A 24,425-nucleotide genomic window follows, 5' to 3' on the forward strand; every position below is an offset into this window, starting at 1 on the left:
TTTATTTATTTTTTGATGATCACTTTTATAAGCAATCATTTTTATGAATGACACAGGGTATACTACTGTGATAGCAGTGATTGGTCAAAGCTATCACATAGTACAGATGTGATAGGCCCTGTCTGTATCATGTGATCACAGAGATCATCACAATATTACACAATGATGAATGACTATAAATGAAAGCCATTCGTTGTGTACAACTGTCATGTGATCGCTGTGATTGGTGACAGAGATCACACAGTAGTGGGACCAGCCCGATACAATGATCTGTCATCTGGTGGAGCTGCAGTGTGACCACTAGACTTGGAAGACTTCATATGATGTTCACCCAGGACAGGAGAGCTCTCACTTGGCTGTCATTCTTCTATAGGCCTGACCGGAAGCAGTTAATTATAGTCTAAATCCACCTGGAGACCTGGAGACACTGTACACATTATATATGTAGTTTTGGTGGTCCCTGTGGGAGTCCATGTGTGGACATTTCTACCTATGATAAATGACAGGTTAAATCCACCTTGAGGCTCGATTCACATCTATGCATGTTGCTTTTGAGCATTTCTGCAGTGCTTTTTGCGGTGCTTGCCGCTTTTTTGGACTCACGTTTTTACAGCAATTTTACTGCGATTTTGCCGTGATTTGCGTTTTGCGGGTTTTTTTTTTACACTGTATAGAGCTGGTTGCTAAGGAGTGGGCCAGGAAGCCGGCCGCTGTGTCCTTAACAACCGATTAATCATCAGTTGTCAGCGGGCTTCCCGCTGAATGTAAAAAAAAGAATTGCCGGCTAAAAACAAATCGAGAGAAAAAACGGCGGGGGGTCCCCCCCAGGTCCATATCAGGCCCTTGGGTCTAGTATGGATTCGGAGGGGACCCCCATGCCAAAATTTAAAAGAAATGGCGTGAGGGTCCCCCAAAATCCATTCCAGACCCTTACCGGAGCATGCAGCCGGCAGGTCAGGAAAGGGAGGGGACGAGAGAGCGCCCCCCCTCCTGAACTATACCAGGCCACATGCCCTCAACATGGAGGGATGGGTGCTTTGGGGCAGGGAGGCTCTGCGCCCCCCCACCCCAAAGCACCTTGCCCCCATGTTGATGGGGACAAGGGCCTCTTCCCGACAACCCTTGCCTGGTGTTGTCAGGGTCTGCGGGCGGGGAGCTTATCGGAATCTGGAAGCCCCCTTAAACAAGGGGGACCCCAGATCCCGGCCCCCCGCTATGTGAATGAGTATGGGGTACATTGTACCCCTACCCATTCACAAAAAAAAAGTAGTGTAGTGTTAAAAAATACAGTAGACAGTTTTTGACAAGTCTTTTATTAAAAATCTTCTTCTTCTCCGCTTCTTCCTCCGGTTTTCCTCCATCTTCTCTCGCATCTTCATCCTCCGGTCTTCTCCTTCTCCCCGCTTCATCTTCCGCTCTTCTTCTGGGGGGGGGCTGGGATCTGGGTACCCCCTTGTTAAAGGGGGCTTCCAGATTCTGATAAGCCCCCCGCCCACCACCGGGCAAGGGTTGTCGGGAAGAGGCCCTTGTCCCCATCAACATGGGGGCAAAGTGCTTTGGGGTGGGGGGGCAGCACCCCCCGCCTCAAAGCACCCATCCCCCATGTTGAGGGCAAGCAGCCTGGTATGGTTCAAGAGGGGGGCGCTCACTCGTCCCCTCCCTTTCCTGACCTGCCAGGCTGCATGCTCGGATAAGGGTCTGGTATGGATTTTGGGGGGACCCCCACGCTATTTTTTTAAATTTTGGTGTGAAGGGGTCCCCTCTGAATCCATACTAGACCCAAGAGCCTGGTATGGACTTGGGGGGGCATGATTTCATGATTTTTTTTTAGCCGGCAATTTTTTTTTACATTGAGCGGGAAGCCAGCTGACAGCTGATGACTCATCGGTTGTTAAGGATGCGGCGGCCGGCCCCCTCCTTAGCAACCAGCTATATATAGTATAATAAAAGTAAATTGAAAAACGCAAATCAAGGCAAAAATCACGTCAAAATCGCAGTAAAAATGCAGTACTTGCGTTTTGGATGAGGGTCCATTGAATTCTATTACATGCAAAATGCTGCATTTTGCGGGAAAAAAGTTCCCGACCCTTTCCAAAAACACAGAGGCACAAAAATACATTGATGTGAACATGTTCCATAGGAACCCATGTTAAAAAATTTCTCTGCATTTCTGCAAAATGCATCAAAAAACACATTAGTGTGAATCGAGCCTGAGACTTTCTCCACACCCGGAGTGTGATGAGTTCTTGGATAATGTCTACACAGTATTTACAGATTGGATTTATCACCCCAACGGGCTCCAGTTCATGGATGTAATCATTATGTTTGGATGATCTCACCAGTCAGGAGACTTTCCTGTCATCCTACATGATCCCTTCTGAGGATTCTTCTATCCTTCCAAACAAATGTATGAAATCCTCGATGAGTCCTCCTTCTATGTGATCTAGAAGATCTGGAATCACAATGTCTTTATGGATGAAGTGGACGACCCAGTTTATATATTATTTATTGTTTTACAGCTTTTTTCACTCCATAGTTCATTATTTTATTTATATAAACATTCAAGGAATTGTTCTTACTTTGAGAGATCTCCACCACCATTCCTAGGTGAACATTACATACTTGCAATTTATGTTTAACATCTTCATTATGAGTGGATTGATATATATATATATATTTATGCTTTTGGATATTTTTTTGTATTTTCTTCACCAAAAGGATCAGTTTTTGGGGGTATTTGTTTTATGAGCTATACATTTGTTGTGACCTTGTGTTCTGTGTCTTTAAGACGTTCTATATGTAATAAAAATATCTTTGTTAAACAATTGGTTACATAAGAACTGTATCTATTTTTTCTTACTTTTTTGTGTTATATTTGAACTTCTGTGGTAGATCTGTAAGATATTTTACAGGAATGGTTACTATGAGACATTTCTTGAGGTTGCAGTTCTGCTGAACTCCACAAGGTGGTGATCTCACTCATATTTAGACAGGAAGTTTCTATGGAATGCAGACAGGAAGTGATGTCAGTTACAGACAGGAAGTGATGTCAGTTACAGACAGGAAGTGATGTCAGTTACAGACAGGAAGTAATCTGGAATAAAGACAAGACGTGTGGCAGGAAAGAGAAGACATTGCTGGAAGTAACAGCAGAGGAGGTAATAAGATCTTATTTTCTATTTACACACACCGGGGTCACCTCAACCGATCACTTCCAGCAGCCCCCAGTGAGGCTCTTTGTTCTCGGTGACCCCAAACATGGCACATTGCAGACACTGAGATTCCCAAGTGATGACAAAGGCTGAGATGAGGAGCATGAATGGGGGGAGGGGGTCTGTACTGGGGTGCCAGTCAGAGGGGGTTATGGGTAGGGGTGGCAGAGAGATGAGATGAGGAGGATGGATAGGAATGGATGGGACAGATGAAGGGGCAATAATATGGGCAGTCCTGGAAGGGGCACATAGGTGTTGGGGGAGAGATGGGGGGGCGGAAACTCCAGAGAGCAGCTGGCAGATGTAAGAGAGGAGTTTAAGATGTGCAGAGAGCTGATCTCTCCCCCCCTCACACATCTCAAGGGCCCCACACACACCGAGGACCCCCACACCTCATACAGGCACTCACCAGGCACTGGGCGCTGCAGCTGGCATCAGTGACGGGTCCCTCAGAGCTGGCACAGGGCACAGAGTCCGCCCAGTATGGAGAACTTGGAGCTTGTGTCTGGTGGAGGAGGAGCGGGGAGAGGAGTTGGCTGATGTTGGGGGGCGCTGTGCCCGTGTTGGGAGCAGATCAGACACAGCAAGGGGGCTCTGCAAAGACTGAATGTGCTGCACACTCTGTTCTCAGCAATCCTAATTGGAGATCACCAGGGGAGCCTCCCCTGATCCTGGGACCCTTTCGTCTGGCAGCAAGACCCTTTCCAGAATGTCAGGGTCACAGGTGTGACTTTTGTGACCGTAATAGTTCTGCCACTGGTTCTGAGTAATCTAGATGAGCTGAGGGGTCTCTGAGGAGGTAGTGGGACTAAAGGACTCTGGGAGCCTCTGAGAGTTGACTTCATGTGAAGGTCTCTGGGACCCCTGAGGAGGAAGTGTAGATGAAGGACTTTGGGGGCCTCCTAGGAAGTAATAGGACTGAACAACTCTGAGAGGTTAGTGGGGCTGAAGGGCTGTGGGGCCTCTGAAGGGGGTAGTCAGGCTGTAAGGCTCTGAGGTAAGAGGGGGCTTCAGGGCTCATAGGGGCTCTTGGTCTCTGATGGTCCTCCCACCCCACCTGCACTTAATTTTCTGACCTTCTTAAAGAACTTCTGCCAGCAAATGAAGGAATATAACAAAAAGGGAGATGGAAGGGAACCAAAAAATTGTGGTACATAAGGAACCCACCAGTATTGTACCGCACACTTGTATTAAGCGGGAACATAAAGAAAAATGTGCTCTGTGTCAGAGAGACGACTCGGTGCAAAGTGTCACATGAAGAAATCCTGGGAAATAATACCGGAATAATAGGTATAAATACATTGATTAGCGATGATTTGATAAATGATTAATTTATTGAAAAAGGATTGATTGTTAAAATGACAGTAATTCCACATCTTATACTAAGAAAAGACAAAAGGTCTGGGGACAAAGACAAAGACACACATAAGACAGAGACAAGACACCACCAACAAAATTCATCAAATAGCGCTATAAATGTAATAGACAGTAAAAGAACATCACCACCAAGCCCAATACATTATAAATTGTATACAGAGCCAACGGCCGTTACAGAATTGAGGTTAATAATGTAAACAATGTGACTTTACATATAACAGTCCGTGGTAGAAATTGCCGGGTAAAAGGACAAAATTAGTCCAGGGGATTGGAGAAAAGGGGGAGATGAAAACAGGGAGCCGTCTGCAACTGCAGATATACAAAGTCCAACAAGCTGTAGATAATGATAACCAGCTGTGTATCCTTTAGACTGAACGTAATCCAAATCAGCAGTTGATTGATCAATAAGGCTGTAGTGATTAATCGGAGCTCTTCCACTGAACCAGAATCAATGAACAGAGGTCGGAGCCGGACAATAGTAAAGTTCTAAGTGGAAATAAGACAATAGTTCAGTCAAACAGGACTTGATGATGAAAAGAGACCGTTATATGCAATGTCATATTCCTTCCATTATTAACCTCAATTCTGTAATGGACGTTGTCTCTGTATACAATTTATAATTTATTAATCATTTATCAAATCATTGGCTGATCGATTTATTTCTACCTATTAGTCCGGAATTATTTCCCAGGATTTTCTCATGTGACACTTTGCACTGAGTCGTCTCTCTGACATTTTTCTTCAGTAAGTGAAGGAAGTCTTCACCTCACCATATCACTGGTCAAGAGAAATGTTCCACAACACAAAATAGACCAAGAGAACAAACCCCTCCCCCTGTTGTCCTCCTCCTACCCATACTGAATTGTTATTGGAGAGTACAGAACAGACTCCTCCCCCACAGTTCTGTACTCCACCATCAGAATCCTCCTGCTATCCAATCCGATCCCTTCTCTTACTGCAGAGAGTGACAGTGACATCACTCCGATCAGTCAGCAGGCTGCCGGAGATTGGAGCCTTGCAGCCGGAGTTCTGGCAATTATCCTGATTAGCCGACAACTCCGACCAAAAGTCAGCAAGTTCCCCTTCCTGGACATCATGATGACCCGACATTGTCCTCACATCACTGCCTCAGAGCAAACAAGTCAAAGGAAGGATCGTATTTATCATTCCTTGTCTGCAGATCTAAAACTAATCAAATCCAGTTCAGAAACCAAACAAACCCAACAAAGAAAGGGGAATATCTGATCCGGCAGGACAAGAGGGTCCCAGGAGCCCACAAAAAAATCAGACGCTAAACAGTCCAAACTAAATCTGTTCCCATGGGGGGGAGAAGTTCTTATATGTATAGAAACCCTCCTATTACCCCCTCACATCCACATCCTATTATTGTGTGACCAATACCATCCAAATAATTCTTACTTTCATTTCCCAAAGTTATCCGTCTACAAGGAGACCTGTATAGATCAAATGACGGGACCAATGAGGATGGAGGAGGACCGGAGTCACATGACTGAGAAGATACTAAACCTCACCCTGGAGATCATCTACCTGCTGACCGGAGAGGTGAGGAGGATTCTGGGAGGTCACATGACATCACTCTTATCTCTATTAATAAAACACAGACCTGACCGGAGAGGTGAGGAGGATCTTGGGAGGTCACATGACATCACTCTTATCTCTATTAATAAAACACAGACCTGACCGGAGAGGTGAGGAGGATTCTGGGAGGTCACATGACATCACTCTTATCTCTATTAATAAAACACAGACCTGACCGGAGAGGTGAGGAGGATTCTGGGAGGTCACATGACATCACTCTTATCTCTATTAATAAAACACAGACCTGACCAGAGAGGTGAGGAGGATTCTGGGAGGTCACATGACATCACTCTTATCTCTAATAATAAAACACAGACCTGACCGGAGAGGTGAGGAGGATTCTGGGAGGTCACATGACATCACTCTTATCTCTATTAATAAAACACAGACCTGACCGGAGAGGTGAGGAGGATTCTGGGAGGTCACATGACATCACTCTTATCTCTATTAATAAAACACAGACCTGACCAGAGGTGAGGAGGATTCTGGGAGGTCACATGACATCACTCTTATCTCTATTAATAAAACACAGACCTGACCGGAGAGGTGAGGAGGATTCTGGGAGGTCACATGACATCACTCTTATCTCTAATAAAACACAGACCTGACCGGAGAGGTGAGGAGGATTCTGGGAGGTCACATGACATCACTCTTATCTCTATTAATAATACACAGACCTGACCGGAGAGGTGAGGAGGATTCTGGGAGGTCACATGACATCACTCTTATCTCTATTAATAAAACACAGACCTGACCGGAGAGGTGAGGAGGATTCTGGGATTCTAACATGATATTCCTATTGGTTCCTCAATACAGAGATTTCCTCTTGTGAAGTCAGGTGATCATATGACCATCACAGTGCCTCCATGTGACTCCCTAAAACCTGAGAGACACAACATGGAGAAGATTCTAGAAGTCACCAAGAAGATGATGGAGCTGCTGACAGGAGAGGTGAGGAGGATTCTGGGAATTCTGGGACATTATCCAGTAACAGACAAGGGATGTGTCTGGATGGTGACTGTATCATTGTGTGTGTCAGGTTCCTATAAGGTGTCAGGATGTCACTGTCTATTTCTCCATGGAGGAGTGGGAGTATTTAGAAGGACACAAGGATCTCTACAAGGACGTCATGATGGACAATCAGCCGCCCCTCACATCACCGGGTAAGAGGAGACTTTATTGTAAAGGAGAGAGCAGTACGGAGGGTCCACCTAGATCCCCCATCATCTGATAAACACATAGAAACAATGTATTCAGTCAGTGTGTGTGTTTCCTACAGATGGATCCAGTAATGGGAACCCACCAGAGAGATGTCCCCGTCCTCTGTATTCCCGGGATTCCACACAGGAAGGTCACACCATCCCTCACCATCATCAGGTAGATGAGGAACAATCACTGATAGTATCATTAGGATCTGTACATTATCTGCATTGTTACCATTGATAAAATATAGTGCAGCGCTTTCATATTAAACAGTCCATAAAATCATCTGCTTGATGAAATCCAGTCTTGTAAGTGAAAGAAGCCTCCTAAAGTGCAATCTTGGATACAAACAGTAAAGAGGTGATTTCAGCCCATCCACTACAGATAGTGCAGCCTCTCACCTCATAGACTCGACCTGTAAAGATCACACAGCATTTGATCCACACCTGGGGCACCGATCGTAAGCGATCCAGCCTATGCTCACAGTGCACATATGGACAAGAAAAAAATGGGACAATCTAGTGCTCTCCGTATAGATATTTATTTGAATAGTGGTAAAAAGAAGCAAAATTGCTCATAAACACAGCACTCTGGCCGAGTGCTAGCAAACAGGCATGTATATCATCTGGTTTCCAACCAGAAAGATGGCCGCGGGTGACGCCAGACGTAGCTCTTCACCCTGTACACGTTGCGTCCTATGGGCAGGACTTCTTCAGTGTGGGGTCCTTTCATGCTAGTATACTGGCGTGTTTTTACATTGCGGCTGCGTCGCTGTGTGTGTGAGTCTATTGGTTTGTTAGGTCTCCATGGCAATATAAATAGCAGCGGGCTGCCGACGTGTCTCCGACCCTACGCTGAAAAAGTGCCGCCCATAGGACGTATCGCGTGCAGGGGGAGGAGCTTTGTCTGGCGTCACCCGCTCTTGATTGTCTCATTTTTTTCTTGTCCATATGTGCACTGTGAGCATCGTCTGGATCGCTTACGATCGGTACCCCAGGTGTGGATCAAATGCTGTGTGACCTTTACAGGTCGAGTCTGAGGTGAGAGGCTGCACTATCTGTAGTGGATGGGCTGAAATCACCTCTTTACTGTTTGTGTCCAAGATTGCACTTTAGGAGGCTTCTTTCACTTACAAGACTGGATTTCATCAAGCAGAGGATTTTATGGACTGTTTAATATGATTGCGCTGCACTATATTTTATTTACTGTTTGAGGCGTTTTGAATTACCCTTGAGTGTCAGCTAGTATTCATTGATTCAATTTTATTTTGTTTCTTTTAATTTTATCTGCGCAGAATATTTGTTGTTTATATTGTTACAATTGATGTAATTTTTATTATATAATCAGAGTGGAAACCTGAGAGATTCTAAAGTTGAAGTAAAAGAGGAGATAAAAGAGGAGGATGATGAGGATGGGGTGATGGAGGAGTTTCTAAAAGAACACAAAGATCTGTACCAGGACACCATGGTGGAGTCATCCAGCTACAGAAACCCACCAGAGAGATGTCCCCGTCCTCTGTATTCCCGGGATTCCACACAGGAAGATCACACCATCCCTCACCATCATCAGGTAGATGATTGACAATTATTGGTAGTTCTGATTTATACACAGCATGATTGTTACAATTAATGTTTTATTATAAATTCAGAATGGAAACCTCAGGGATGATAATATTGATGTTAAAGAAGAGTATAAAGAGGAGGATGGAGTGATGGAGAAGTTTTCAGAAGGACACAAGTATATGATGGAGCCACCAAATACCAGGAACCCACCAGAGAGATGTCCCCGTCCTCTGTATTCCCGGGATTCCACACAGGAAGATCACACCATCCCCCACTGTTACAAGGTTGGTGGGATGGATCATCTAGAACATGGACTCCTAGAGATGATGTGTGGATTTTATATGTGATGTCACAATAATAAATCCTATTGTTTACGGATGATATTCACTTTCATTTTCTTGATTTAGAGTGGAGATCCAATCGATATAGAATTTGAGGTTAAAGCAGAAGAAGAAGAGAGGTATGTGAGGGATGATCAGCAGTCTATGGAGGAGGATGGAATAACGGGGACATTTATAGAGGAGAACACTCCTACAGAGATCAGCACAGGTGGGTCATTAACACTAAATACATTCCTCCACCCATACTGCTCACTGATTGGTCCAGAGTAGGGCAAGGACTGGGTGATAATCTTCCTTCTCTCTGCTGCAGACACAATTTATGGATCTAGACTGCATTTATTTAAATTCTGGGGTTCAGTTGGCAGCAAAAGGTTGATTTTCACCATAAATGTTGCTCTACCTAGGCACCTTGGACATGTGCTTTGGGTCTTCTGCCCCATGCCCTGGTCTAGTAAGATCTCTGACAGAACAATTCTCCCAGGATTACTTGTTCTGTTATCTGCTGGCTGTGCCGGGTGGAGGGATATGTCTGTATAGTCTCAGACCCAAGTCACTGAGTGCAGTCTCAGGAGATGGGAGGCAGCGGTGTGGGACCTCTGCAACTTGTCTCATGTAAACATTTAATCTTCCACTGATTACTGAATACCAATATTATGAGTCCTGACCCTTACACTGTATAATTTATATTGTACATTACATACTCCTGACCCTTACACTATATACTCTCTGTTGTACATTACATACTTCTGACCCCTGCACTATATACTCACATGTGGCCCGCCGCGTCTTGCTCTGAGATGGCGGGTTGGCAAGCCCAGATTGCAGATTCCAGACCCGCCATCTCTGACCATCAGCGTGAAGAACGAAGCCGCTGCTAGAGGAAGCAAAACCGATGCTTCCTGTATAGTGCCGGCTCCTTCACAGTCGGAGTGATACCAAATGTTCTCCACATGTGACAGGAAGCATCGGCTCTGCTCTCTACTGCAGCCACATGCTTCTGTCACACTAATGCACGGGAACCTGCAATCTTGGACAGCAGCCAGCAGTGCCAGAGCCAGCAGTGCCAGTACCCACTAGCAGTACCAGCCAGCGGTACCAGTACCCGCCTGCAGTACCAGCCAGCGGTATCTGCCAGCAGTACCAGCCCTGGAGGACAGCCAGCAGCAGCCACCAGTTATAACCACCTGGTGGACAGCAGCAACCAGCTGCAGGAATCCTGAGGAAGAAGTGAAGATCGAGGTCAGTTGAGATGCAGGTAAACTGCTGTGCATCAGTGTGAAAGCAGCCTTAGGCCCCTTTCACATAATCGGTCCAATTGGGTCTGCCTATCTGCTTTTCAGACCGACCCATTCAGACCCTCCATTCACCTCTATAGAGCGGCAGATGTAAACAGACTCGTGTCCAATCCGACCTGCTTAAAAAAACAGAAGGGTATCCGTCCCCTTCTGTCTGGGCGGATTGGAGGGCCCTTAGGGTAGAGCGGGCTGCATCTGTGTCTGCTCTACATATGCAGAGTGGACACAGACCTGCCATCCGCCCGCTACACTTATCGTGTCCCGCGACCTGTTACCAAGTCGCTAAAGTGGCCCTTGCTGCTCAAAAGGTTGGGCACCCCTTCTCTATGTGGTACATTACATACTCCTGACCCCTGCACTATATACTCTATATTGTACATTACATACTCCTGACCCCTGCACTATATACTCTATGTTGTACATTACATACTCCTGACCCCTGCACTATATACTCTATGTAGTACATTACATACTCCTGACCCCTGCACTATATACTCTATGTCGTACATTACATCATTCTGATACTATATAGTCCTATCTGTTGTATCTTATACAATATGTTGTACATTACATAGTCCTGACTTCTGCTCTCTCCCCTCTACCCCCTGCTATATATACACATAATATGTATTCTCTTTTGTTACACCCATTTCTACCAGCTGGACATTTTATATCTGATGATTTGATTGGAGCACAGCAGGAACCAATCTGCTCATGTCTAATAATAATCTTTGTATTTCTATTTTAGTAGATGGACGGGAGATGAGGAAAACCTCAGAGGATTGTCTCACTTTGTCTCCAGACTGTAAAGTAGAAGATGAGGACATCACACAGTATAGTCCAGGAGAAAACCCGACTACCTCAAATGTCCATCCGGCACCACACAGTGTAGATGGACCATCGTATTCCTCTTATCCTGAGGAACCTCAGACTGTGAGGGACGGTGCCGTCCTTCCAACAGAGAAGAGCTTTTCCTGTACTGAGTGCGGGAAGTGTTTCCCTTCTAAATACCATCTCAATGTGCATCATAGATCTCATACAGGAGAGAAGCCGTATTCCTGTCCTGAGTGCGGGAAATGTTTTTCCCAGAAGTCCCATCTTTCCACACATCAGAGATCTCACACGGGACAGAAGCCGTATTCTTGTCCTGAGTGTGGGAAATGTTTTTCACAGAATTCCAATCTTTACAAACATCAGATATCTCACACTGGGCAGAAGCCGTATTCCTGTCCTGAGTGTGGGAAATGTTTTTCACAGAATTCCAATCTTTACAAACATCAGAGATCTCACACGGGGCAGAAGCCGTATTCCTGTCCTGAGTGCGGGAAATGTTTTTCAGTGAAGTCCAGTCTTGACACACATCAGAGATCTCACACGGGGGAGAAGCCATATTCCTGTCCTGAGTGCGGGAAATGTTTTTCACAGAAGTCCAATCTTTCCACACATCAGAGAACTCACATGGGGGAGAAGCCGTATTCCTGTCCTGAGTGAAGGAATTGTTCCTCACTGAAGTCCTGTCTTCCTGTACATCAGGGATCCCACACAACCCTCGAGGTGTATTAGTGCCTTGAGTGCGGGAGATGTCTTCAATGAATATTGCTGGACACCCTGATATACACCTCAGATATACTCCATGGCTGATCTTCATCATGTAAGGAACAGTTGATAAGGAGATCAGAGATCACCAAAGACATGGATGAAGTGTTGTAAAAATACAATGGATGGGCGGCTCATACAGGTCTGATAATGTACTTTTATGTCATGGCTTTCTTCCAGGTCCCCACCCATGCAAGCGCACACCCAGAAACCTCCACTGTCATTGGCTGTAGGATAAGTTTGTCAGCAGGTCCCAGCCAATGATTTTGCCCCGTACCCTGCTGATCACCTGCAGCCAATGACAAATCACTCCTGTGTTTTATTTTGTAAACACGGGGAGCTATCTTGTGATTTCTTCTCTTCCCGAGTCCTTTTCGGTTCAGGAAGAGAAGAGAACACCACACTGTGAGTATAATCACCACACTTTACACCCACACACCTTAGATAGGCACATTTAACCCCATTGATTGCCCTCATTCACCCTTTGATCACCCCTGTCACCCAACCAGTGCCATTAGTACACTGTCTGTGTACAGTATTTTTCACCCATCGCTGTATTAGGGTCACTTGATACATCAGATAGCGCCAGGGTCAGCTAGCATTAGATTGCCCGCACACTATCACACTCGCGCTATAGGATCCTGATCACCAACATTACTAGTATAGTGTCTGTATGAATCAATATCCTGATAACCACCATTACTAGTATCCTGATCATGAACAGAACTATATTAGTGTCCTCCCTTAGTATAGTATCTGCATGGATCAATATCCTGATCATGAACAGAACTATATTAGTGTCCCCCCTTAGTATAGTATCTGTTCATGATCAGGATTTTGATCCATGCAGAACTATATTCGTGTCCCCCCCTTAGTGTAGTGTCTGTATGGATCAATATCCTGATCATGAAGAGAACTATATTAGTGTCCCCCCTTAGTATAGTGTCTGTATGGATCAATATCCTGATCAAAAACAGAACTATATTAGTGTCCCCCCTTAGTATAGTGTCCCTAATAACGCAGCATTAGCAGGATCAGCCCTTCTGCCCCCCAACAAGTGCAGTGTCAGTAGATCACCGGCACCTCATTGCACACATAACCGCAGTGTTAGCAGAATCAGGCCTGATCTCCTCTAGCACTAGCAGGTAAGTTATTTGTGTAGCACCCTGGATTTTAGGCAGGAAGCTCCTCACAAATTTACTTGCCAGGAGTAGTTATCCTGGTTGATTGTTAGAGATCTATTGATTTCTCCCTAAGTTTGGCCTTGTTGCACTTTTCTACCACTAGGTGGCCGGGCACTTGGCAGTACTAGATATGAGAAGGACAACCCAAGGTCAGATTATGGGTATATGGGGTATCTCAGCCAATGGGCAGGGGTTTTCTTGAATCTATTGGCCTGCTGGGAGAACCTATATATAGGGGTGGAGTCAGGTGATCGATGTTCGGTGCCACCTGGACGGCTGTCTAGGTGGATGTGTGTCGTATGCCCCGTGCTGCTAGACCAGAGATTGGGCCTATCCCGGGCACATCTGGCTGCTAGACTGTCTGAGGTCCTATCCAGAAGTAAGTGAGCAGCGCAGGGTTGGGATTGCAGCTTGCAGTCCAACCAGAAGTGACGGTTCTGCCAGCCGGAGAACCTGTCATGGTCGGAGGTAGAGGGGAAGCTGTCACCACTAAGGGACCAACCACCTTATTACCAGGGACCTCAATGAGTAACGGAAGCAAGTACTGGAGCAGTATTCTCACCGAACGGGCATGGTGGAGAATCAGGAAACTTCAGGCAGTGATCAAGCCAGGGACCTAACCAGCTGAGGTGACACTTGTAGAGCAGCCTTGTGTGTCAAGCCAGGGACTGAGCAGGCCAGTGGAGTAAAGCTAAGTATCCGGAGTGCCCAGTTAGGGACCCAGCAAAAAGGCGGGGGTGACGCTTGAGGAAGATACCACTGTGAAGATTGGAGAAGCTCAAGGGATTCAGAGTCAGTGAATCAGAGGGTCTAGTGAGAGACCGGGAGCTCAGTGGGCTGAAGAACTACAAGGAGAAGTTGTAGTGAAGGTAAAGGAACTATTGTGCTTTGTGTTAAGAACTGTTAAAGACTGTTGCCATAGGAGACAGCATTCCTGCACGTGCAGATGCGGTGTCTTGCTGGATGTCTTTCTCTGCACGGCTGTCCTCCTAATGAAGTCTCAGAGTCTGCTAATTGAACTTGCAACTACTTTAGTGTGTCCTGGCCCTAACTCTCTTTCCCCCAAAAAGTTTGTAAGAGAAATAAACATCTCTTTTGCATTTAAGAAGTGTCTGGCGCCCAATAACTTCCACCTTGCACCCATTATGCTTCATAACCAACCATATACAGAAGGATGTTGTTAGAAAAGTTTTAAATGTTTATTGTGTGACTATTAGAAAAACTATTAGAAGAACAATAACCCTGAGACTTTTCTTAAGATGACTTCTGAGCACATTGTTGTATTAACTTGCTGTATCGTTTGCTTTAACTAACTCCATAGTAAGTTGTAGGATGATTAGGCTTAACCATATATGGTAGAACAAGAATGTACAGGAAACACTAATTAGCTAAATAAAGTACCACTTTGTACCAGGCCATGCTATCTGTGTTTCCTCAGCCAATAGAAGCGTTATAGCTATATTATTGTAGGTATTGGGAGGGGGGATGTACATCTCTTTGTATGAGTCTTACTGCATCTTTTGGCTTGTAAGCATCATCCATTTGTGTGACACATCTGAAATAAATTATCTGCTTTTCAATACATCTGGAGTTCGACTGATCACAAGAGGAGAGTATTCCTAACATTTTTGGTCCTCCGAGCCGGAACCAACAAGTGCATTTCGGGTCAGATGGTCCCGACAAAAACTTTGGTGAGTATTGGACCTCAAAGCTCACTGAGAATTAAAAGTCCCCCCCTCAACGTTAGTGGTGAAATAGGGGCGAGGGCCTGAGACCCAGATCCACTGTCTGGTTTCAAACTTCGTGATCCAGTCCTCCTGGTGTTTGAGAGGTAAGATAATTTAACTTATTTTTAATTCTCTCTAAGAGTCTTTTCTTCTCTTTCTGTTTGATTCTGGTTTAATATGTTGTAATTGCCGACACTGGTATTGATTGTATAATATCCAATAATCCAGTGTGTGAAGACAGAGACACTTGGGAGCGTTGTCTAAGGTAAAAAATAGCGTTACCCGCTGTCCAGGACAGATAAAAAAAAGATTTGAGGTATACCGAACGTCAGAGGGTGAATGCCTGACGTCGTCGTCGGACGTGGATTGCCCGACGATGTAAGTGCTTAAGTGATCTAGAAAGATCACAAGACTAGCTTTCTTCTGTGTGTTTAGTTTCTCCTTTCTTATGTTTAACCTTTTTTTGATGCTGTAACCTGCTGCTGAGACAAGTTAATTATTTTTTGCTTCTCCCTATGGGTCACTATACCAGTGTTTTATAGATAAATGAGAGACCCGTCTGGCGCTGACAATGGAGAATAGTCTCTGTAAAAGAATGTTTTGTGCCTGCTTATAAGGCTGCTGTGTTCCTAATGTGCCAACTGGGAGACTGGAACTCCTCTTTAGGGACACAGGGCTTTATAGGGAAGTTTAGATTCAATAGTAAACTAACTGTAAAAGTGTCAGGATTTGATGGATACATTTAATATGTTAGGACCCAAAGATCAAAAAAGGTATGGGTTGATAATAGTAGTTTAAATAACCAGCAAAAAATCTTTCTTCACATCTCATGTTCTGTGTGCCTGTAAAACTCGTGTTGTAGCCTGCTTGCCTATCAGTGACAGATTGGGAGCTGGCAGAGAAGCAGGAAACTTTGCAAAAGCTTAAAGAGATACTTGGTTTAATTGTCTTATGGCTTCGCTCTGTAAGGCAGCCAACACCTTGCTAGCCAATGTATTAAGCAGATAAATATGTAAAATACCAGGTGACATTGCACTATATGGCCCATGGGGATTGGACCAGAGCCGGCATCTTGGATTACTGCACCGTCTCAGGTACCACTGGACAACATTGTCTGGGAGACTGTGCTACATCTGTGCTGCCTGTTCGGGGACAACCCTCGGTCAGACTCATAGGAACCAAACAGTTGGAGCTGCAACTTCAGGTAAAGGTGATCCAATAGCCATATCACTGATGCGTCTAGCAAAAGAATTAGACCAGACGCAAATGTTATCTAAATGTTTAACAAATATTTGAGAAGCAGAAAAATAGCTAAATATGACTGAGTAAAAAAATAAATAAATGTGCGAGAAATCATCACAGGGAGATTAAAGCCTGCAGTTTTTCCTCACCCCTCCCCTCGTGTGAATCTCCTGTATTACAGGAGGGAGTGAATTGCTCCTCTGTTTCAAATTCCTGTGTGAGAGATTGTGTCTGTAAAAATAGTTAACTCTTGACCAGCTATGACAATACAGAAGGGTTATATTGTAAATATTGAAACTGAGCATAAAAAAAAAAAAAAGGTACACTGATAACACCAGGCTGCTTTATTATTTTAGCATGCCATGGTGTTAAAGGAAGCACATGGCAGAAATTGTTGATGGTTTTGAGGAGGTAGATGGGAGACATGAAGGTGGATTACATTGTGGAGTGAACAGAATGTTGTAGAATTATTAAGTGGTTTGATGAATGTGAGAAAAGGAAAGGCTGAGAATGTTTTGATTACTTTAAATGTGTCCAGTCCAGAGACAGTATGTGACTGAGTGCTAATTTTACTGCCATAAGGAAACAGGGATTTGAATGGGCTTTGCTAAGAGAAGTGTGCCGTAGTATTGAAGCCCAGAGAGAGGAGAGAAGGGAATATACAGACTTGATGCTTTTATAGCACAAAAATGATGGTCAAGAAGCTGTTTCTCGGAAACAAGAAAATGCAGATTGCCTGACAGACATAGCAGAAGAGAGAGGGAGATGATGATGGATGACTAGTAGGGCAGCATTAACCCTTTGAGCACACAGAGGTTAATTTGTGCATCTGTAAAAATATTAGGATTTTCGGTGGGAAAGAAAGTCCGAATAATAGTCTTAAAGTAAATATTTCTTGGATATGTTACTTTTAGAACTCCCAGATTTTCAACTGTAAAGTGTTAATGATGCAATGCTGTTTATATTTAGGTACATTTATAAAGTTAAAAGGCTAAGTTCTGAATCACAATATGTTTTTGGGTTAAAAAAAATGTTTTGGGACCAGAGAATAAGGGCAACAATACAAAAGGGTATTCATGTTTTGTTTAATTCTGCTAAAATATCGGGGTCTGAGAAAAATATTTTTATATATATTGAATGTATATGTCAAATAATGTAAATGTCGCTAGGAAACATTTTATGTCTGCATACTTGGTGGACTTATGGACTTATATTTGAATAAATGAAAGAATATTGTTTTTAAACAACTCCAAAGTAAGGAAGGCTTTCTTTGGTAGTTTGATCTGTGATCCTGCGCTCATTCATGTTAGATAAAGAGTATCTATTTTCCCAGCCCCAATTCAAGTGCAGATATGACATCCTCTCCCCCCCTCCTCCTTCTACACAACTGAAGAATGAGGCGAGTTCCTTTTTATGGGGTGGGTGTCTAGTGATTACATGAATGGGTACAAAATTGAACCTTTAGAGGTATTTTAGAGTTTAGAACATTAAATTAAGGTATGAAATAATGTAGACTACACAGTCCTTAGAGACAAAGAAACAATATTGGAAAACAAAAGGTTGCACAAGTATAGATAACATTTACATGTCACCTGATTGAAAACCGGTATTGCCAAAATCCTTATTTAGGTATGCAACAGTATTGACACATGGAGTAACTCATGTGTCAAACAGGGGGGTGACTGAGATGTTAAATAAGGTATGTACAGCCTTTGGCTTCACTAACTACTAAAAAAACTTTTTCCTCTCAATGGATTATATGTGCAAGATACAATGCTTAGGGAGGCATAAGACCACGGAAAGGGAAGTTTCCCACACCGCAATATCCATTCCAACACATTTGCATTGATTTTATTGAATTGGACAAATGTGAAAGGAAGAAATATTGTTTGCTAATCATAGACACCCTGACCAAATGGGTGGAAAATTCCCGACAGGAAGTGCAGATGCACAGACAGTGATAATGGACCCCATTTTGTAAATAAAACTATACAACATTTGACAGAAGTGATGGGAATTTAAGTGAAATACCATTGTGCCTATCATTCCCAATTAGCTGGATTGGTGGAAAGACATAATGGCAGTCTAAAAAGCAAACTGAGGAAAGCTATGGAAGAAACAGGAAAAAAATGGAGGTACTGCCTACTAGTAGTTGTGACCAGTATGCATATCACACCCACAAAAGAAGGCTTAAGCCCATTTGAGATGATACATGGAAGGCCATATAAGATACCCTTACAACCAAATGAAACACCTACTGAGGAGTCTGAGCACACACTAGCAGAATACATGTCTAGGCTGTTAAGACAAAGACGTACTAATTATTTTTGTTCTGTCCTAGAAGGTCCAATTCAAGAAGATGAAAAGGTGCATGTGGGAGATTGGGTCTTAAAGCGAGGTTCCACCCAAATTTTGAACAATATCTGTATGTATTCTCTTCCTTGCCAAGATGCTGACATGCTGTTTAAAAAAAATTAAATTGCCGTAATTACCTTTTATTTTTCTATTCTTCTTTGCACTTCCTGGTTCTCCTCCCGTGGGAGTAGGTGTGTTTCTAGCCTCTTCCAGACTCCTGGGAGCTAGTCTCAGGCTCCCCAGGATGCCACTGAGCATGTGCGGGAACAAGCGGTGAATGCTGGGAGCACAGCATTCACCACATCCAGGAAATAAATGCTTGTGGGCTTCAAATGCCCACAATGAAGATGGAAACCGCCTGCAGTGAATAATAATAATTCTTTCCGTCAAAATCTGACACAGGCGGACATATTACACACAATATGTGAGTATGTAATGCTGAGAAGAAAAGTTTGTGAATGAACTCAAAAAAAAAAAAACGATAGATAGGTGGACCCCCGCTTTAACAAAAAGTAATAAGAAAAAGCAGTGGTACTCCCCAAGGTGGGATGGTCATTTCAAAGTCCTCCTAACTACCCCTACTGTGATAAGGATTGCAGAGAGGTCTACCTGGATTCACCAGTCCCATTGCAAAAAGGTTTTACAGGTAGAGTAGGGCCAGTTGGCTACAAGAGGTTCAGAAAGTCCAGCTACAAAGAGAGGTCTCACACAAGGTGGGGACTTGTTTCAAACCGGTGAAGTCTCCCTCCCCTTCCAACTCCCCTACCCTATCCGCTGGAACTCTGTAGCTGGTTAGGATAAAAGGGACAGTAATTATCCTTGGGTTACTGGTGATTCTAGTAGAGGCATCCATAAAAGGGGTTATACGTTATGGAAGAGCAGAGTAACCTTTGGGTTGGGAGAGAACAGGAAAAGCATTGAATCTAACCTTTATAGAGGGAATAACTAGCACTATACTGGTAGACTTTTGTCAAATTGCGGGGATACAACTGGGGCTAAAGGACTTCTATGGGCAGATAAATACATTTGCTGGCTCTGGAATAGGGCAGGATGTCAAGCATGGGATCAAGCCCTGTGGATCACAGCACATCAAGATTGGGGTTATAATCTACCAGGGTCTAAAAAGAGTGGAATAAAGGAAAGATTCAATTACAGAAGCAGCCAACTCCCCCTACACACATAGTAAGAACTGTAAACAATTATTGATAACATTAAAGGAGTCGAGGAAGGAAGATCAGTGGTTGTACTCTATGGGAGCATGGGTGTCAGGAACTAACCCCTCAGGAAAATTTTTCCTCAAGGTATTACTACCTAATAAAACCTGACAACAGGAAAAGGTAGATTATGGGAGTGTAGACGTGGCGCTATTTCCCTTCAAATTAAAAATATATATATATGTAAAATATTAGGGGAGGTATGCCTCAAATAAAATTAACTGTGATACATCCTCTGTCTGTTGGTCTCAAAATGTGTTTGAAAAAACAAATAAAAATATATATAAGTGCCAAAAATCTAAACAAATGCAACTACTTTATGTATTAAACCTCTGATGCAGTAAACCACTTTTGTGTTGCACCCCCTGGGGGCAAGAATTAAAAATAACCTATACAAGTGATAGTGTTACACCCCCTGTTGATGAATATCAGAGTGTGTGTGTTGAAGGTGCTGAACTTCAGATAGGGTATCCAACTGGTGTGCTACACCCTCTGGAGTCCACAAACTAAAATCTATGATCTACAATATCTGGAACTGTAGAAATGCAGTGATCTAATACTTAGTTGGCAAAGTGATAAATATGGATGTCTCCTGTATCAAAAATCTGGTATGTGAATAAAAATCCAATTATGCCAATAGATAAACTTTAAGCAGAAGTGAAAAATAAATAAAAAAAAAAAGAAACAAACAACAAAAATGTGAATGCACAATTCAATATACGTCTCTGTGTTACACCACAGTAAGATCACATTCAAAACCAAAACAAATGATGAAATTGTTGCAAACACTAAATTATGAGTAGATAAGTCCATACAATAAATAAAGTGATGTGCTTAAAAAGAAAAAAAAAAAAAACAGTGTCCAGTGCTTCATCAAAATTTGGTGCCGATTAACCTTTCAAGTGACAGTGGTGCCAGGTGATATTATCCGTGTTGATAATGTGATTGCACTCACCAGATGACATTACCCCTCAGGGGTGTTATTCCTTCACAGTGTGAGCCACTGTGCAGCCCTCTGGAGTTCTGCTGGGCTATCTGAGAAACGTTTTGCTGGCTTTTCCACCGAGATATCACATAGGGGAAAGAGTAATGCCCATAGTGTGATATTGTTTAAAAAGGCTTTATTTATTAAAAAGTTTAGGAGATATACTCACATGATAAAACAAGAGCCGGCGCTGTGTAAACAACAATCGCCGCTCAGACCGGAAGTGACGCCATACTAAAATAGAAGTTCTGAGTAAAACTATAAGATTTACTAATCTAACAGTAGAAGATGCCATAGCTCTGGAGACAGGATACCAAGAAAAAAATTAGTGGTTAGAATGGTTGAGGTACATGGTTAAAACTTAAAAAAAAAGGAAAACTGTTTAGTTTGTGCCAGAGCAAGACTACATTTAGCAACCATTCCTTTTCCTCAAGATCACAATACAGATCCAGAAAGTTTAAAATGTATGTTGCGATTGTATAATAAGAGCTATAAACCTGAAACAAATTCTACCTGTCACACGTTGAGTTTGTTGTTTCCCCTAGTACAGAGACCTCAGATACCTCCAGCGGTTACTGCTTATCCGGGCAACTTTACTTGTTTTGTACTCCCAGGGAACTGTAGCGGAGTGGATCTTGGGTCGCTACCCAATGACTATTGTAGGGAGAGGATTAACATGGGCAATGGTGATTGGGTTAAACATGACATTCAGAGAGCTGATGTCTAGTGGATCTGTGGGGATAAGAAACTGTGAGCTAGGATATCAGCCAATGCCTGAGGGGATTGCGCTATGGTCCAGCTGGCTATGCCCCTGAGGATCCTGTCAGAACACCCGTGAACTAAGAGTCGCCAATGGTATCGGAGGGACACCTCTCCCATAGGGTCATTTGACTCTCGGATCTACATAGATGAGATTGGGGAGTGCTGGATGAGCTTAGGGCCAGGAATCAGGTGACAGCTGGGTTTGAGTCTCTTCTCTGGTGGGTGACTATAGATAAAAATGTTGACTGGATTAACTAAAAATATATATATATATATATATATATATATATATATATATATACTATAACCAACAACCATTTGTAAACTATACTAGGGACGCTAAAATAATGAAAGCGAGGAAAAATCAAGAGCACCACATCCCAAACAATATATTTATAAAAAAGAAGGACATTGAGGCCGGGGGGACAGGCCTCGGGACTTTTACAGGTGCTAAGATAAAATGAGGTGGAAAAGGTAAAATAAAAGATTTTTATTTGACAATCTTTTTTAAAAAACAGACATAAGAAAGAACGTTAATGTATAATTACAGAAAAAAATACAGTAATTAAGTTAATACAGAAGTTGATACCACTTTTCTCTACATGTTTCGCTTTCTTAAGCTTCTTCAGGAGATATAGTGTGGCAATAGATCAACCATAGAAAGGGGGAAAAAATATTAGAAGGAAAATTTGTGCAAAAATGGAATATTCTGCCCTCCAGTCCACACCTCAACAAATTAGCATGCAGAGAGAAATAAAAATTTTTGCAGCAGTGGAAGGAATTCTCTTCAATATGGTAAGTAGAATCAATTCTTAACTATCAAAAGTTCACATCCAAAAGATGAAAAGAAGCCTAATTGCTGAAAGTATGGATAAGTGGTTCTTAATATGCAGCAGGATAGCAGCCGAGGAGGGGGCAGCACAAGGTTCGAGTACCCACAATTAGGGCAATCCAACCTGAAGGATCGCCTGCAGCCTAGCGCAGAGAACTTGTCAATTGTGAACAATGGCAAGAAGGTATCTAGGGACGTCTGTCTGCCCAGCGTGTCTAGAGGGAGTCACTCCCTCTAGACACGCTGGGCAGACAGACGTCCCTAGATACCTTCTTGCCATTGTTCACAATTGACAAGTTCTCTGCGCTAGGCTGCAGGCGATCCTTCAGGTTGGATTGCCCTAATTGTGGGTACTCGAACCTTGTGCTGCCCCCTCCTCGGCTGCTATCCTGCTGCATATTAAGAACCACTTATCCATACTTTCAGCAATTAGGCTTCTTTTCATCTTTTGGATGTGAACTTTTGATAGTTAAGAATTGATTCTACTTACCATATTGAAGAGAATTCCTTCCACTGCTGCAAAAATTTTTATTTCTCTCTGCATGCTAATTTGTTGAGGTGTGGACTGGAGGGCAGAATATTCCATTTTTGCACAAATTTTCCTTCTAATATTTTTTCCCCCTTTCTATGGTTGATCTATTGCCACACTATATCTCCTGAAGAAGCTTAAGAAAGCGAAACATGTAGAGAAAAGTGGTATCAACTTCTGTATTAACTTAATTACTGTATTTTTTTCTGTAATTATACATTAACGTTCTTTCTTATGTCTGTTTTTTAAAAAAGATTGTCAAATAAAAATCTTTTATTTTACCTTTTCCACCTCATTTCATCTTAGCACCTGTAAAAGTCCCGAGGCCTGTCCCCCCGGCCTCAATGTCCTTCTTTTTTATAAATATACTAGGGACGCTGTGAAGAGCCTAACAGAACAGTTGGCCACCACATCTCTAATGGCATGGCAGAACCGAATGGCCTTAGATATGGTCCTAGTTGAAAGAGGAGGGGTATGCAAAATGTTTGGTAGCATGTGTTGCACCTTTATCCCTAATAATACAGCTCCTGGAGGGACCGTGACCAGAGCCTTGGAAGGACTGACTGCTCTATCGAATGAATTAGCGGAAAACTCAGGTATGATCCATTAACAAACTGGCTTGAAGGATGGTTCGGTAAGTGGACTGGACTTATCACATCATGTTTGATCTCAATTGCTGTGGCTTTGGCCGTTTTGGTCACTTGCGGATGCTGCTGCATTCCCTGTATTCGAGGACTTTCACAAAAACTGATTGAAACCGCAGTCTCAAGAACGATTTATCAAGCCCTTCCTACCTCTGAGGAGACCTTTGTGGACATTGAAGCTCAACTCAATGACATACAGACCGAAAGTGTATAACACGGGGACTATCATCGAAATGTGTTGAAATAAAATAGTCACACAAGAGGAGGGAATGTTAGAAAAGTTTTAAATGTTTATTGTGTGACTATTAGAAAAACAATAACCCTGAGACTTTTCTTAAGATGACTTCTGAGCAGATTGTTGTATTAACTTGCTGTATCGTTTGCTTTAACTAACTCCATAGTAAGTTGTAGAATGATTAGGCTTAACCATATATGGTAGAACAAGAATGTACAGGAAACACTAATTAGCTAAATAAAGTACCATTTTGTACCAGGCACGCTATCTGTGTTTTCTCAGCCAATAGAAGCATTATAGCTATATTATTGTAGGTATTAGGAGGGGGATGTACATCTCTTTGTATGATTTTTACTGCATTTTTGGCTTGTAAGCATCATCCATTTGTGTGACACATCTGAAATAAATTATCTGCTTTTCAATACATCTGGAGTTCGACTGATCACAAGAGGAGAGTAATCCTAACATCAGGAAAATGACTTGTCTGGAATGTGGAGGCGGAGTCATTATTAATTTGTGTACAATACACAA

At 43.1% G+C, this 24,425-nt stretch overlaps 1 protein-coding gene across 1 annotated transcript in view; it reads left to right on the forward strand.

The window, feature by feature from the left end:
- LOC141122043 (uncharacterized) overlaps positions 1–14,784 on the forward strand; it is a 45,691-nt gene extending 30,907 nt beyond the window's left edge. The window contains exon 2 of the mRNA XM_073611843.1: positions 11,558–14,784. Coding sequence (XP_073467944.1) covers positions 11,558–12,080 — 523 coding nt within the window. The 3' untranslated portion in view covers positions 12,081–14,784. The remainder of the gene's footprint in view (positions 1–11,557) is intronic.
- The last annotated feature ends 9,641 nt before the right edge of the window (positions 14,785–24,425 follow it).

This window comes from Aquarana catesbeiana, unplaced genomic scaffold (assembly GCF_042186555.1).
Source record: "Aquarana catesbeiana isolate 2022-GZ unplaced genomic scaffold, ASM4218655v1 unanchor237, whole genome shotgun sequence".
NCBI lineage: Eukaryota > Metazoa > Chordata > Amphibia > Anura > Ranidae > Aquarana > Aquarana catesbeiana.